Source organism: Delphinapterus leucas, chromosome 11 (assembly GCF_059928025.1).
Source record: "Delphinapterus leucas isolate spDelLeu-1000000601 "Yukka" chromosome 11, BTC_Dleu_Yukka2, whole genome shotgun sequence".
NCBI classification, from domain to species: Eukaryota; Metazoa; Chordata; class Mammalia; order Artiodactyla; family Monodontidae; genus Delphinapterus; species Delphinapterus leucas.
This window is the reverse complement of record NC_143139.1, coordinates 80,066,118-80,079,352: the sequence shown is the minus strand read 5'-3', so window position 1 is coordinate 80,079,352 and position 13,235 is coordinate 80,066,118. Positions and strand designations below refer to the sequence as shown.

Genomic DNA, 13,235 nt, shown 5'->3' with positions numbered 1-13,235 from the left:
GAATTTTAATACAATATTAAATTACTTGAACTGAACAGTTCCTTGTATATATTTTGCCTATTCACTGTCGATATGTATGTAGTAAATTGAGAGTAAAATATCCCTAAAATATGGTACCAAAAAGAAACTGTATAGGAGCAAAGTAAATAGTAGCTTTGCTGAAAAGGAAACATGTAAATATGCTTGGGCTTCCGTTATAAATTTTGTAATTTTTGTCATTATTTATATCCTATAAAAAAACACACAAAATAAAATGGAAACTGTACAGCTGCTGGTGCTTGGCATCATTCTGTGAGCACCTTCCCACTTCCATTTAGGATAGAACCAAAGGCCCGGCCTTCTCAGCATCCATAGCTAAAGGGATTTTTTTCATTTGGCAAAATTGAGAAAATTTGCTCATTTCCAAGTTCAGCCAGGCCTTTAAAGCTTGAATTTCAGCCATAAAGCCCCCATTGTCTTTAATGTTAAAGTGGGCTGTAAGGAAGAATTACCAAAACAGAAATTGGTAAAAGAGGGAGGACTACCAAACTAGATTACTTTTACAGGACAACATCTACATGTTTGTCTTAGGCTGCCATAACAAAATACTGGGTGGCTTAAACAACAAATTTATTTCTCACAGTTCTGGAGGTCCTGGGAAGTCCAAGATCAAGGTGCCAGCAAGGTAGGTTTCATTCTAAGGCCCTTTTCTCCTGGCTTGGCTTGTTGGTGGCTGCTGTCTTGCTGTGTGCTCACATGAGCTCTCTGTGGTGTGTGTCTGCAGAGGGTGAGGGAGCATCAAGCTCTCTGGCTTCTCTTCTTATAAAGGCACTAATCCCATCATGAGGGCCCCACCCCCATGACCCCATCTTACCCTAATTATCTCCCAAAGGCCCATTTCCAGATACTCACCATGGAGCATTAGGTCATCAACATATGGATTTTGAGGGGACACAGATTTTCCATAACAACACTCATTTTTCCTAAAACACATGTACCAGCTATGAGTCGAGTAATAAAAGGGTCATGTTAGAGACACACTGGAAAAATCAATGATTCACATTCCATATCCTGTGACTTTCAGCAAAAGATCTCCCCACTGCTGGATCCAAGTTACTCTCCAAAACACATGCCAAACCAATCACGGGGTGCTCCCAGCCTGACATGCAGAGGCCTAGGGCTTTGAACCTGAAAGGGCTAAAACCATCCAGAGATGGGGCGACATTCACAGAGGCAGAAGGGCAGGTTTCCTGAAGGAAGGTTTGGGCTGGAATTTTAGACAGTAATGCTTTGCCTGGGCTAATTCAGCCCCTTTTTAATCTTTGCTAGCCACCAAGAGGTCAGCAATCCTCTTATTTATTATCTCTGTGGATCAATGCTTATTTGTATCAGTTATGATCCCAGCATGAAGTAGATGGCACACTCCAATTGGGAGAATTTAAGAGTTTAATAAGTAGAATACTAACAAAGGTCTTGGCAGCATGTAGGGAAACTAACCCTCGGCTGGTGTGGCCTGAAGGGAGTGGGAAAGGAGGCGGCTCGTGGAGGGGGCTTCCAGACAGGTGCTGTGGGCTTCAGAAAGGGATCAGTAATTTAAAAAACTCCCAGCAAACAAAAGTCCTAGACCAGATGGCTTCACAGGTGAATTCTACCAAACATTTAGAGTTAACGCCTATCCTTCTGAAACTATTCCAAAAAACTGCAGGGGAAGGAATACTTCTGAGCTCATTCTATGAGTCCACCATCACCCTGATACCAAAACCAGACAAAGATATCACAAAAAAAGAAAATTGCAGGCCAACATCACTGATGAATGTAGATACAAACATCCTCAACAAAATACTAGCAAAACTACCTCAACAAAACACAAATCCAACAATACATTAAAAGGATCATACACCATGACCAAGTGAGATTTATACCAGGGATACAAGGATTTTTCAACATCTGCAAATCAATCAATGTGATACACCGCACTCACAAATTGAAGAAAAACCATATGATCATCTCAACAGATGCAGAAAAAGCTTTTGATAAAATTCAACATCCATTTATGATAACTCTCCAGAAAGTGGGCAAAGAGGAAACATACCTCAACATAATAAAGGCCATACATGACAAATCCACAGCTAACATCATAGAGTAAGTCCCCTACATACGAACGAGTTCCATTCCAAGCGCACATCTGTAAGTCCAATTTGTTCATAAGTCCAACAAAGTTAGCCTAGGAACCCAACTAATACAATTGGCTATATAGTACTGTAATAGGCTTATAATACTTTTCACACAAATAATACATAAAAAACAAAAAATAAAACACTTTTAATCTTACAGTACAGTACCTTGAAAAGTACAGTAGTACAGTACAACAGCTGGCATCCAGGGGCTGGCATCGAGTCAACAGGCAAGAAGAATTACTGACTGGAGGAGGCGGAGGAGGTGCGAGATGGTAGAGCTGAAGGATCGTCAGCAATAGGAGACAGAGGGCAAGCTGCAACTTCATTCATGCCTGATGTTGATGGAACACGTTTGCATCTTTGAAAGTTTGCAACTTGAAGGTTCATATGTAGGGGACTTACTGTACTCAATGGTGAAAAGCTGAAAGCATTCCCTCTAAGATCAGGAACAAGACAAGAATGCCCATTCTCACCACTTTTTTTCAACATAGTTTTGGAAGTCCTAGCCACAGCAGTTAGACAAGAAAAAGAAGTAAAATGAATCCAAACTGGAAAGGAAGAAGTAACACTGTCACTGTGAAAACCACTAGAAAACTATTAGAGCTCATCAATGAATTTAGTAAAGTTGCAGGATACAGAATTAATATACAGAAAATTATTGCATTCCTATATACTAACAAAGTATCAGAAAGAGAAATTAAGGAAGCAATCCCATTTACCATCACATCAAAAAGAATAAAATACCTAGGAATAAACCTACCTAAGGAGGCAAAAGACCTGTACTCTGAAAACTATAATAAGACACTGATGAGACTCCCAGATGTAGAGAAGAGACTTGTGGTTGCCAAGGGGTAGACTACGGGTTGGGGGAGGGATGGAGTGGGAGGTTGGGGTGAGCAGATGTAAGCTTTTATATACAGGATGGATAAACAACAAGGTCCTACTGTATAGCACAAAGAACTATATTCAATATCCTATGATAAACCATAATGGAAAAGAATATTTAGAAAAAAGAATGTGGGCTTCCCTGGTGGCACAGTGGTTAAGAATCTGCCTGCCAATGCAGCGGACATGGGTTCGATCCCTGGTCCAGGAAGATCCCACATGCCGTGGAGCAACTAAGCCCGTGCGCCACAACTACTGAAGCCCACATGCCTAGAGCCTGTGCTCTGCAACAAGAGAAGCCACCACAGTAAGAAGCCCGCACCCCGCAACAAAGAGTAGCCCCTGCTTGCCGCAACTAGAGAAAGCCCATGTGCAGCAACGAAGACCCAACACAGGCAAAAATAATTTTTTTTAAAAAGAGAAGACAAAAAAACTTAAAAAAAAAAAAATGGGCTGAAGACCTAAATAGACATTTCTCCAAAGGAGACATACAGATGGCCAACAGGTACATGAAAAGATGTTCAGCATCACTAGTTATTAGAGAAATGCAAATCAAAACTACAATGAGGTATCATCTCACACCGGTCAGAATGGCCATCATCAAAAAGTCTCTAAATAATAAATGCTGGAGAGGATGTGGAGAAAAGGGAAACTGCTACACTGTTGCTGGGAATGTAAATTGGTACAATCACTATGGAGAACAGTATGAAAGTCCCCTAAAAAACTAAAAATACAGTTACCATATTATCCAGCAATCCCATTCCTGGGCATATATCCAGAAAAGACAAGAACTCTAATTTAAAAGATAGATGCACCCCAATGTTCACAGCAGCACTATTTACAATAGCCAAGACACTGAAGCATCCTAAATGTCCACCAACAGATGAATGGATAAAGAAGATGTGGTACATATACACAATGGAATATTACTTGGCCGTTAAAAAATGAAATAATGTCATTTGCAGCAATATGGATGGATCTAGAGATTATCATACTAAGCACAGACAGAGAAAGACAGGTATCATATGATATCACATATGTGGAATCCTAAAAAATGATACAAATGAACTTCTTTACAAAACAGAAACAGACTCACAGACATAGAAAACAAACTTATGGTTACCAAAGGGGAAAGGGATAAATTAGGAGTTTGGGATTAACAGATACGCACTACTATATATAAAACAGATAAACAACAAGGACCTGATGTATAGCATAGGGAACTATATTCAATATCTTGTAATAACGTACAATGAAAAAGAATCTGGAAAAAAATATATATATATATGTATGAAACTGAATCACTTTGCTGTACACCTGAAACTAACACAATACTGTAAACCAACTAAACTTCAATTAAATAAAAAAAATACCCTGATCTCACTCTGCACCATCCACCCTGCATTACCTAAACCCACTGGAAGCCATAGGGCAAGGAGCGCATTGATTTGGTCTACACAAGGCACCTCCAGAACCACAACAGGGCAGGGAAGAGGGAGGAGGGAGTCTGAGGGGCAAACAGAAGAGAGGCAGCCCTTGTACTGAAGGGATTTGCACCTCATTTTCTTGAAGGGGAAATTTGACACATTGGCAACAAATATCCATGGGGGTGGAGATCCTGGAATGTTAATATTATTCCAAAAAGGACTTCGATTCAATTACTCCATCTATTTTTTTTTCTTCTTAAATGATACTCTATGATAAATTTGGGTAAATGAACCCAATGAAAATTATGCCTAGTTAGTTCATTAATAAGTCATGGAAGTGATTTTTTTCAAGACATACCAGATTTTCTGCTGGAATACTTGGGAATATTGCTGGTGCATAAAATGTTTGGATATGATCGGGCAGAAGACGGGCTTAGATAAAGAACACATGGCCACAGTCTCAAAAATCAGCGAAAATTCATACTTGGACCCCAAGCAGCATTGCTCCTAAGCTATTTCTGAAAAGAAAAGAAAATTTGATAAGTGGGCTAGCCTCCAGAGTTGTTCTTCCACAGAACTGGAATACAATAACCGTGTTCAGAAGTCTGTATGGAATGAAGCCTCTTTTTTTTTTTTTTTTGCTCGGGCCTCTCACTGTCGGGGCCTCTCCCGTTGTGGAGCACAGGCTCTGGATGCGCAGGCTCAGCGGCCATGGCTCATAGGCCCAGCCGCTCCGCGGCATGTGGGATCTTTCCAGACCGGGGCACAAAGCCGTGTCCCTTGCATCGGCAGGCGGACTCTCAACCACTGCGCCACCAGGGAAGCCCTTCAATTCTTTTTATACAAGCTATTCACTGAGTACGTTTCCTATGAAAATTAAGTAATATGACAGTTATAGACACATTTTCTTAAAAGTGGGTAACCAACCAACAAAGGCTGGCAGAGTCTACCTGCACCAAGGCTCCAACAGCCTCCCCCGCACTCCCTTCCAGCCATCCACACGCCCAGCTTGCCCCAGCAACAGGGTCCTGCTTCCCACAGAAACCAATTCCAAAGCAGGGAATTTCATTAGGTCTGTTGCCCAATCACCATCCGGCATCCTATGAGATTCCATTAATACTCAAATTTTTGCAGTGGAATTAACCCTAAGACTTTGGTGCTGACCTGGGAAATGCCGGTTCCACTTAACTGTTTCCTGTCTTGACCTCAAGCCAGTCTACTGACCGAGAATTCACTCTGTGTTCACCGTGGCTCCATTTTACTTAGAGTCGCTAATGCAGAGATGATCATTCCCAACCCAACATGCTGCACTCTGTTGCTCATAAATAATCATAGCTACAAATTATCATCCAGACAGTTTTTGTTTTTCTCTCCAAAACCCCAGAGACCTATGTTTGTTTGTAAGAGCTTCATGGGCATTTCACTTCCCAAGCATAGTTAATGACTAATGATATAAAGACTTACACACACGTCAGACTGAGATAGAGATTCTCCATTTAACGGCTCCAGTAGGGTCACTCCAGCTGAAGGTGGCAGTACAGCCGCTGAGGTTTTCAGACAGCCGAGGAGCACACATGTCACTTCACAAGCCCAGAGCATCTTGCAAGTCCTGCCATACTGGAAAACTCGGAGTGATGTCTCAGCACCCGGTAAGAGCAAGCTGAGATGGAGCTGCTCTTAGCAACTTGAAGTCAGTTCACAACATGGTAATAAAAGCCATTCAAAACTATCCATATTCAATACTCAATTTAATTGTCCTCTGGATGTCTCGGTGCTTCAATCAAATGCCCAACAGCTGCTCCCCAGGGAGCGTGCAGTTCTCCCTCTTGTTGCCTCTCGTCAATAAGACATATGAGGGACTTGCCTGGTAGTGCAGTGGTTAAGAATCTGCCTGCCAATGCAGGGGACATGGGTTCGAGCCCTGGTCTGGGAAGATCCCACATGCCGCAGAGCAACTAAGCCTGTGCGCCACAACTACTGAGCCTGCACTCTAGAGCCTGTGAGCCACAGTTACTGAGCCCACGCGCCCAGAGCCTGTGCTCCAGAAGAGAAGCCACTGCAATAAGAAGCCCAAGCACCGCAACGAAGAGTAACAACGAAGAGTAGGCCCCACTTGCTACAATTAGAGAAAGCCCACGTGCAGCAATGAAGACCCAACGCAGCCCAAAATAAATAAATAAAAATAAAGATAGGGGCTTCCCTGGTGATGCAGTGGTTAAGAATCCACCTGCCAATGCAGGGGACACAGGTTCGAGCCCTGGTCCGGGAAGATCACACATGCTGTGAAGCAACTAAGCCCGTGCGCCGCAAATACTGAGCCTGCGCTATAGAGCCCGTGAACCACAACTACTGAAGCCCGTGCGCCTAGAGCCCTTGCTCCACAACAAGAGAAGCCACCACAATGGGAAGCCCGCGCATCGCAACAAAGAGTAGCCCCCACTCACCACAACTAGAGAAAGCCCGCGCACAGCAACAAAGACCCAATGCAGCCAAAAATAAATAATTTTTTTTTTAAATGCGTGCACAGTTTTCTCAGAGAAGAACAAAACCCAAAAAGCCCAACATGCTAGTGTTGGGTCAGGGGAGACTGGGAAGGAGGAAAGGCACAGGAAATTCAGGAATCCTGTTTTAGCAGACCATCTCTGGGGTGCGCACTTGGCAGGGAGAGGGAAGACTGCAAACTCAGATTCCTTCAGGCCACACAGGTGACATGAGTGAAGGTGGACTGTGATGATCCACGCATCCACCATCTCAGGGGGCGGCTGATGCTCAGTTCCAGCTGATGGCTGCCAGGAAGATAAGACGACCCTGGCTCAATAGATTTTCTAAGAAATCAGGATTTTTATGTGAAACCACCAGATTTTCAAATGCTGGCAACAAGTTCAGTGTGTTTTTAAAAATTAAGTGTGGGCCAAACAAAACTCCTCTGTGGACTGGGCCTGGTCCATGAATCACCTGTCTGTGCCTTTCTGAGATTCCACCAAACTTCAACAATCTTCCACCTTGATTTCTAGTTATTAGAGGAGGTACGGTGGGTGGCTAGGGCTAGGGGATGGAACAGACAGGGATGCAGGGGTCACTGACATTTGCTGAACTCTTCTTATATACTTGGTTTGTTTATGGGAGTATCAGGAGCTGAATTCAGGGACTAGTAGCAAAGACCAGAGATAAGAGTCTCTTAAAACAAGGGAGAGGTTGAATATTTTCTCATGTAACATGAACTTCAGAGATAAATAGTGCAGGGCTGGAATGGTAGCTCCACAGTTGTCATCAAAATCCCAAGCTCCTTCTATATTTCTGCTCTGCCACCCTTAGCTTGTGGCATCCATCTACAAGGTCACCTCATGGGCACAAAATGGCTGTTAGACCATCATTCAGCGAATCCACATTCCAGGCAGGAAAAAAGATGGTAAGGAATGAAGGGCTCCTGCCTCCCAACTGAGTAAGGCAAGCTTTTAGGAGCTTTCCTGGAAGCTTCACCCTACAAGTTCTGCTTACATCTGCTACCTCTAGATAAGCAATTGGAAAATGTAGCTGTTGTTGATTTTAGCTGAGCACACGGCAGCTCCCAACAATACAGCAGTTGTTAGTGAGGAAAAGGGAGAGACTGGATATTAGGATGGCGACCAACAGTATCTGCCACAAAACAACAACAACAAAAAAAACACCCAGTATCTGTCACAATGGGAATGTCACAGCACTAGGTAAAAGGTGAAAGCAAACAGACACAGGTGAGACACCTGAACAGAGAAAACAGTGACTGGAGGAGGAACTGGTAATACTGGTAATACTCCAACCTTGGCAGAGTTGCTCTATAAGCTAGCCATCAAATCCAAGCAGAAAACACCCCCCCAGCTGTGCTAATATGCACACCAGACATCTGTGCTGCTCGGGACGCTCCTGAGGGTGTCACAACAGAGCAGGTGGACAAACCATGCTGCAAAAGCAGACATCACAGGCACAGCTGGCTGTGGCACAGGAGTGGGACTGGCAATGGCTTGGTAGGCCATCCAGGGCAAGGGCGGAGGACATGGGTTCTCAACCTCCGCTGTGCTCTGGAATCACCCGGGGAACTTTCAAACACATGGATGCCTGGGTCCCATGCCTGGCAACTCTGAGTTAATTGGTCTGGAGTGAGACCTGGGTTTGGGGTGGGGGGCGGTTTATGCAGTAAAGTGTGAGAAGCTTCACTCCTGGATGGACCAGGCCCTCCAGATCCCCTGAGAAGCTGGGTAGCCCACGTAGATCCCCACATCCGAGGCTACCACGGAAGTAGCTCCTTGAGAAGATTAAACCATTTGCTGAAGGCCACACAGCTGGGATGGTAGTGCAGCCAGGATTTGAACTTGGATCCACTTGACAGCCAAAGCAAAGCCGCTGTGGCCCAAGGTCTTTTCCCCAACGCCACTCCTAATCCTCCACCACTCAAGTCCATGCATATCCCAAAAAGAATAACGTCTGGGACAGCTTTCCTGCTGAGCAAGGTCTGTCTCCTGGGAGCCAATAGCCATGAGGATAGATCCACCATGAGGTAGAGAAGGATGCGTGGAGTGAGGTGTGTTCTATGGAGCAAAAGCCGCACAGTCCCAATTTGCAAACCAAGGAAATGTGGGCAGCAAAGGAATAGCAATTTGTAACTGGGACAAAGGTAATTCTACTATTGAGACCTGTGTCAGATGTTTGACATATTTTTCAATCCTCACAAAAACCTTGCAATTAGATGTTGCAGTCCCTATTTGACAAATGAGGAAACTGAGGCTCTGAGAGTTGGCACCTTTTCAAATTTAAGGAAAAGGAGAAAAGGAAATGAAATCAAGATGGCAGAAGAAACATATGGATCCACTAGCCCCAGGGCTGCCACTAATTTGAAATGAACCCCCTAAAAGTTTCGAAGTAGAACAGGCTTCTCCACGGACCAGGTTGCAGTAGGGCTGCCACCTACCTTGCTCAGTGTTTGAATCACTTGTGAACTGAGACTAGGTTGAGCCGCGGCCAAGTGCTGGCAAATCCAAAGCATCCCCCAACCTCTTCTGTCTGTCTGGCTCCCATCAGAATGGCCCCTGCTGCTTTTCTTCCAAGAGCAATCCCTACGGGCACAGAGATGGGTTAGCCAGGGCAACAGAAGTGGAAGCTCTTCAGCACCAGAGACCACCTTTGACATCATCTCTGAGAGCTCAGGACTTAAGATCGGTCATGCATGACCCATGATGTGAATGAGTGAAATGAACAATGAATTAAGTGCAGAGCTGAAATGACGCTCCTGGATCCTCCAGCCCAGGGGGCTGTGGTGGAGGCCAACAACCATGGACCGAAACTACAGCTCCCCACCTTGCCTATGGGGCCCCAGTGATTTAACCTCTCTACACCTGTTTCCACATCTAGAAAACAGAGATAACAGCTTGCAGCCTTGTCGTTAGGATTTAATTAAATAATGTGTGGAAAGTGCCCAGCATGGGGCCTGACACATAAAAGGCCCTTAAAAAAATAGTAGCTCCTTCTTCCTTCCTCCTAAAAAGGATTTTTTATGTCTCAGAAAGTTGACAGAGTGCAGCAAATAAATCAGAAATGAGAAACACAGATCTCCAAAATCTTCCCCAGCTGCTGAAACTCACACCTTGACCCCTAGTCTGGTGTTCATTGGCCACGTTTCCAAGAGGATTCCACTTCCAACGGAAACACTCAACACATAGCCCAGTGGGTGTTTCCATAAAGAAAAGAAAATCGGATTTGGATTCTGGCCCTGGCTTTATCAGATTAACTGCCTGGGATGTAGTTCTTCCCCTGTAAGCTAGGACTGCATAGTCTGCAAACGCATCAACTACTGTGAAGATAAAATAAGGGCTTGGGAGGGGAGGAAGATTTGAATCTGATGAATGTGAAAGTTTGCTCCAACTCCTCAGAGCAGCCACCTTGGTACTAAGCAGGAGTCTTCATTCACTGCTGGATGTTTCCCAGCTGATCAGTTGCTCAGAACCACCAAACCCAAACTCAGGCCCAGAATGCTCTCTCTAGATACTTACTCTAGCCCTGGTGATGAGAAATTACAGAGACAGATTTTTCTTTTACTTCCACGTGATAAGCAGTTCTGAGGGCCTGACCTCATAAATGAAGTTACAATGAACACCAGCGACTCATTTTCCTGAATCATAACTGTAACGAAAATGTCCCAAGTTTTGGTCTGCTCACAATGCCATCTGACTCAGCAGTAAGTCCCTGTTGATGCCAAATGACTTCAAAGGCCTGGTCTCTGTTGAGTCCCATGTTTGATGCAAATTCTTCTGCCCCTGCCATGTGAATATATACAACTACACAACAATTCTTCTAGGGTTAAACTCATAGCCCCACAGCAAATGATTTTCTAATTTAGGTATTTTAATAGCTGTATGGTATATCCATAGTCTTAAGGATAGAGGTTATGAGCAAGGAAATCCATTCAAGTGCTCTTAAGAGACTAAGAGTTATTAGAAAATCATTTTCTCCTTCTCTAAAGGTCGGTAAGTAAATTATAATAATAACACAAAACATATGTTGAATAATAGACTGCCATACTTGCCAACTTAAACACTCCAGGGATATGTTTATTCATTTCATATAATTTGGAAGCAGATCTTTTTTTATCCAAGTAAAGTTTTACTTTCCCCTAACGATGCCTCACAGCAAAATGCCAAACTAAAATGGGAAGATAAAGAAAATGCTGGTAATGTGCTACATCTTAATTTGACAGCCTCGTGACATCCTAGTGCAGAGGGAGAACACAGAATGCACTATGGGCATGTGGGCATACAGGAATTCCAATCATTCAGCAAAGATTTATTGAGGCTCCAACTGGAGCCAGGCTTCCATTGGACTCTGGTATAAAACACCTAACAGACCTGGCTTTCATTGAGCTTACAGTCTAATGGGGGACTCCATTAAATAAATGATACAGGTCAAAAAAACCACGACAGACAAAAGAGGGGGCTACAAGAGGGCAGGGAAGCCTTCAGTAGAAGGATCATCTCAAGGGAAAAGATAAGAAGGAATCAGGAAAAAAAATTAGGTGGGGGAGGGCAGTATAGAAGAGAGAACCGCACATACAACGCCACAGAAGCAAGAGAGCACAAGCAGGTCCAGGATTTTAAAGACGACTGACATGATAAGATAAGCACTTTGGAAAGATCACGCAGAGGCATGACTGCTGGGAGAGAGAGTGATCGGGGAACTGTTGCCACGCAACAGGATGGGACCCAAATAACACCAAGGAATGTGCAGTGAGCACTTTCTTGGTCCAAGCACTGAGATAAGTAAGCACTCTGTGAGCATTATCTTATTAAATCCTTACAACAATGCTGAGAGGGAGGAACCCCTACAGGTAAGACAACTGCTGGTATTTTCTGGGTTTCTTATTATCTCTTGTCCCCAATTTCCCCCAACAGCTAAAATGTGTTTGTTTATTGCCTTGGCTGCTGCTGAAAACAGTGCTAGGCATAGTAGATATTCAAGACCTAGAGGATAGACAGGTGGCTGCACGAATAAACCAATAAAGGAATTTTGCCCAAGAGCACACTGAGTGAAGGACCCCACACCCGCTGCACTTACCACACTAAGCTGCAACTGTTAGTCCTTGCTGGTTCTTCTCGGTGTCCTGTGCCGGTCCCTCAGCTCACCAACCTCCAGACTGCCCTGGGCTCAGTCTGGGGTCTCCTGTCTTGTCTATCTACACCCATTTTGTTGCATCTGGTCCTGTGGTTTTAAATACCATCAACTCACTGATGACTCTCAGATTTTTATCTCCATCAGAGACTTTTCCTATAAAAGAACCATCTACTCAACAGCCCCAGGTGTCTTCCTAACACCTACCTCAAACTTACTTTGTCCTAAACCCCACTCCTTTTACATAGTCTTCTCATCTCAGCTAACAGCAACTCTATTCTTCCAGTTGTTCAAGCCGGAGGCCAAAACCTTGGTATCATTCTTGACTTGTCCCTCTCACAACCTGTATCCGATCCATTAGCAACTCTTATTAACTCTTACCGTCAAAGTATACCCAGAATCCAACTTGTCACAGCCTCTCCTGCCGCCACCCCAGTCTAGCCGCCTTCATTTTGCCCAGATTATTGTAAAAGCTTCTCATTGGTCTCCCTGCTTCCCTCCTCACCTGTCCTCCTTTCAGCTGATCCTCAACTGGTTCCCACCGCCAAAGTGATCAAGTTACAGCTTACGTCAGATCTCCCCACTGCTCACACTCCTGCGCTAGCTACTATATCAGGGTAGACATCCTCGCCATGGCCTGGGAGACCCTCCACAGAGCTGGCTGCACCTCCTACTAAGCTCCCCTCGCTCAGTCTTCTCCAGCCACACCAGCCTCCATGCTGGTTCTGGAACAGACCAACCCGTCCCACTTTCCAGTCTTTGCACTTGCTGTACCCTTGCTTGGGGACTCTCTCCAGATACTTGCCTGACTCACTCCCTCCCTCACCTTTCAGGTCTGAACTCGAGTGTCACCTTCCAAACAAGCAGCTCCCTCTAGAACTGTAGCCCTCCTCCTCTCCTCACTTACATACCAACTAATCACTATAAATTTGACTGACTGACTTTTTTTCTGTCTCTCCCTAGCCCCCAACTGCAGGAGGGCAAGGACTTTGTTTTGCTCACCGCTATATCCCCAATACCTACAAAAATGCCAGGCAGTTCTCAACAAATATGTACTGAACGAAAAAATGAATAAATGAATTCTCTTCTTTACAGGATCTTCTCCATGCCAGCCACACCAGGCATCAGAGACAAA

At 44.3% G+C, this 13,235-nt stretch overlaps 1 protein-coding gene across 8 annotated transcripts in view; it reads right to left on the bottom strand.

Moving 5' to 3' along the window:
- APAF1 (apoptotic peptidase activating factor 1) overlaps positions 1–13,235 on the bottom strand; it is a 131,336-nt gene that overhangs the window by 26,983 nt on the left and 91,118 nt on the right. For 5 of the 8 annotated variants that reach the window (XR_016394816.1, XM_089920008.1, XM_089920009.1 and 2 more), the window contains one exon: positions 1–13,235. This exon is cut by the window's left edge. Coding sequence is in view for 4 of the 8 variants with exons in the window: in XM_089920008.1 (XP_089776134.1) it covers positions 12,930–13,235 (306 nt within the window). In the remaining 4 variants the exon portion in view is untranslated. The other 3 variants (XR_016394815.1, XR_016394818.1, XR_016394817.1) reach the window with 3 other exon arrangements.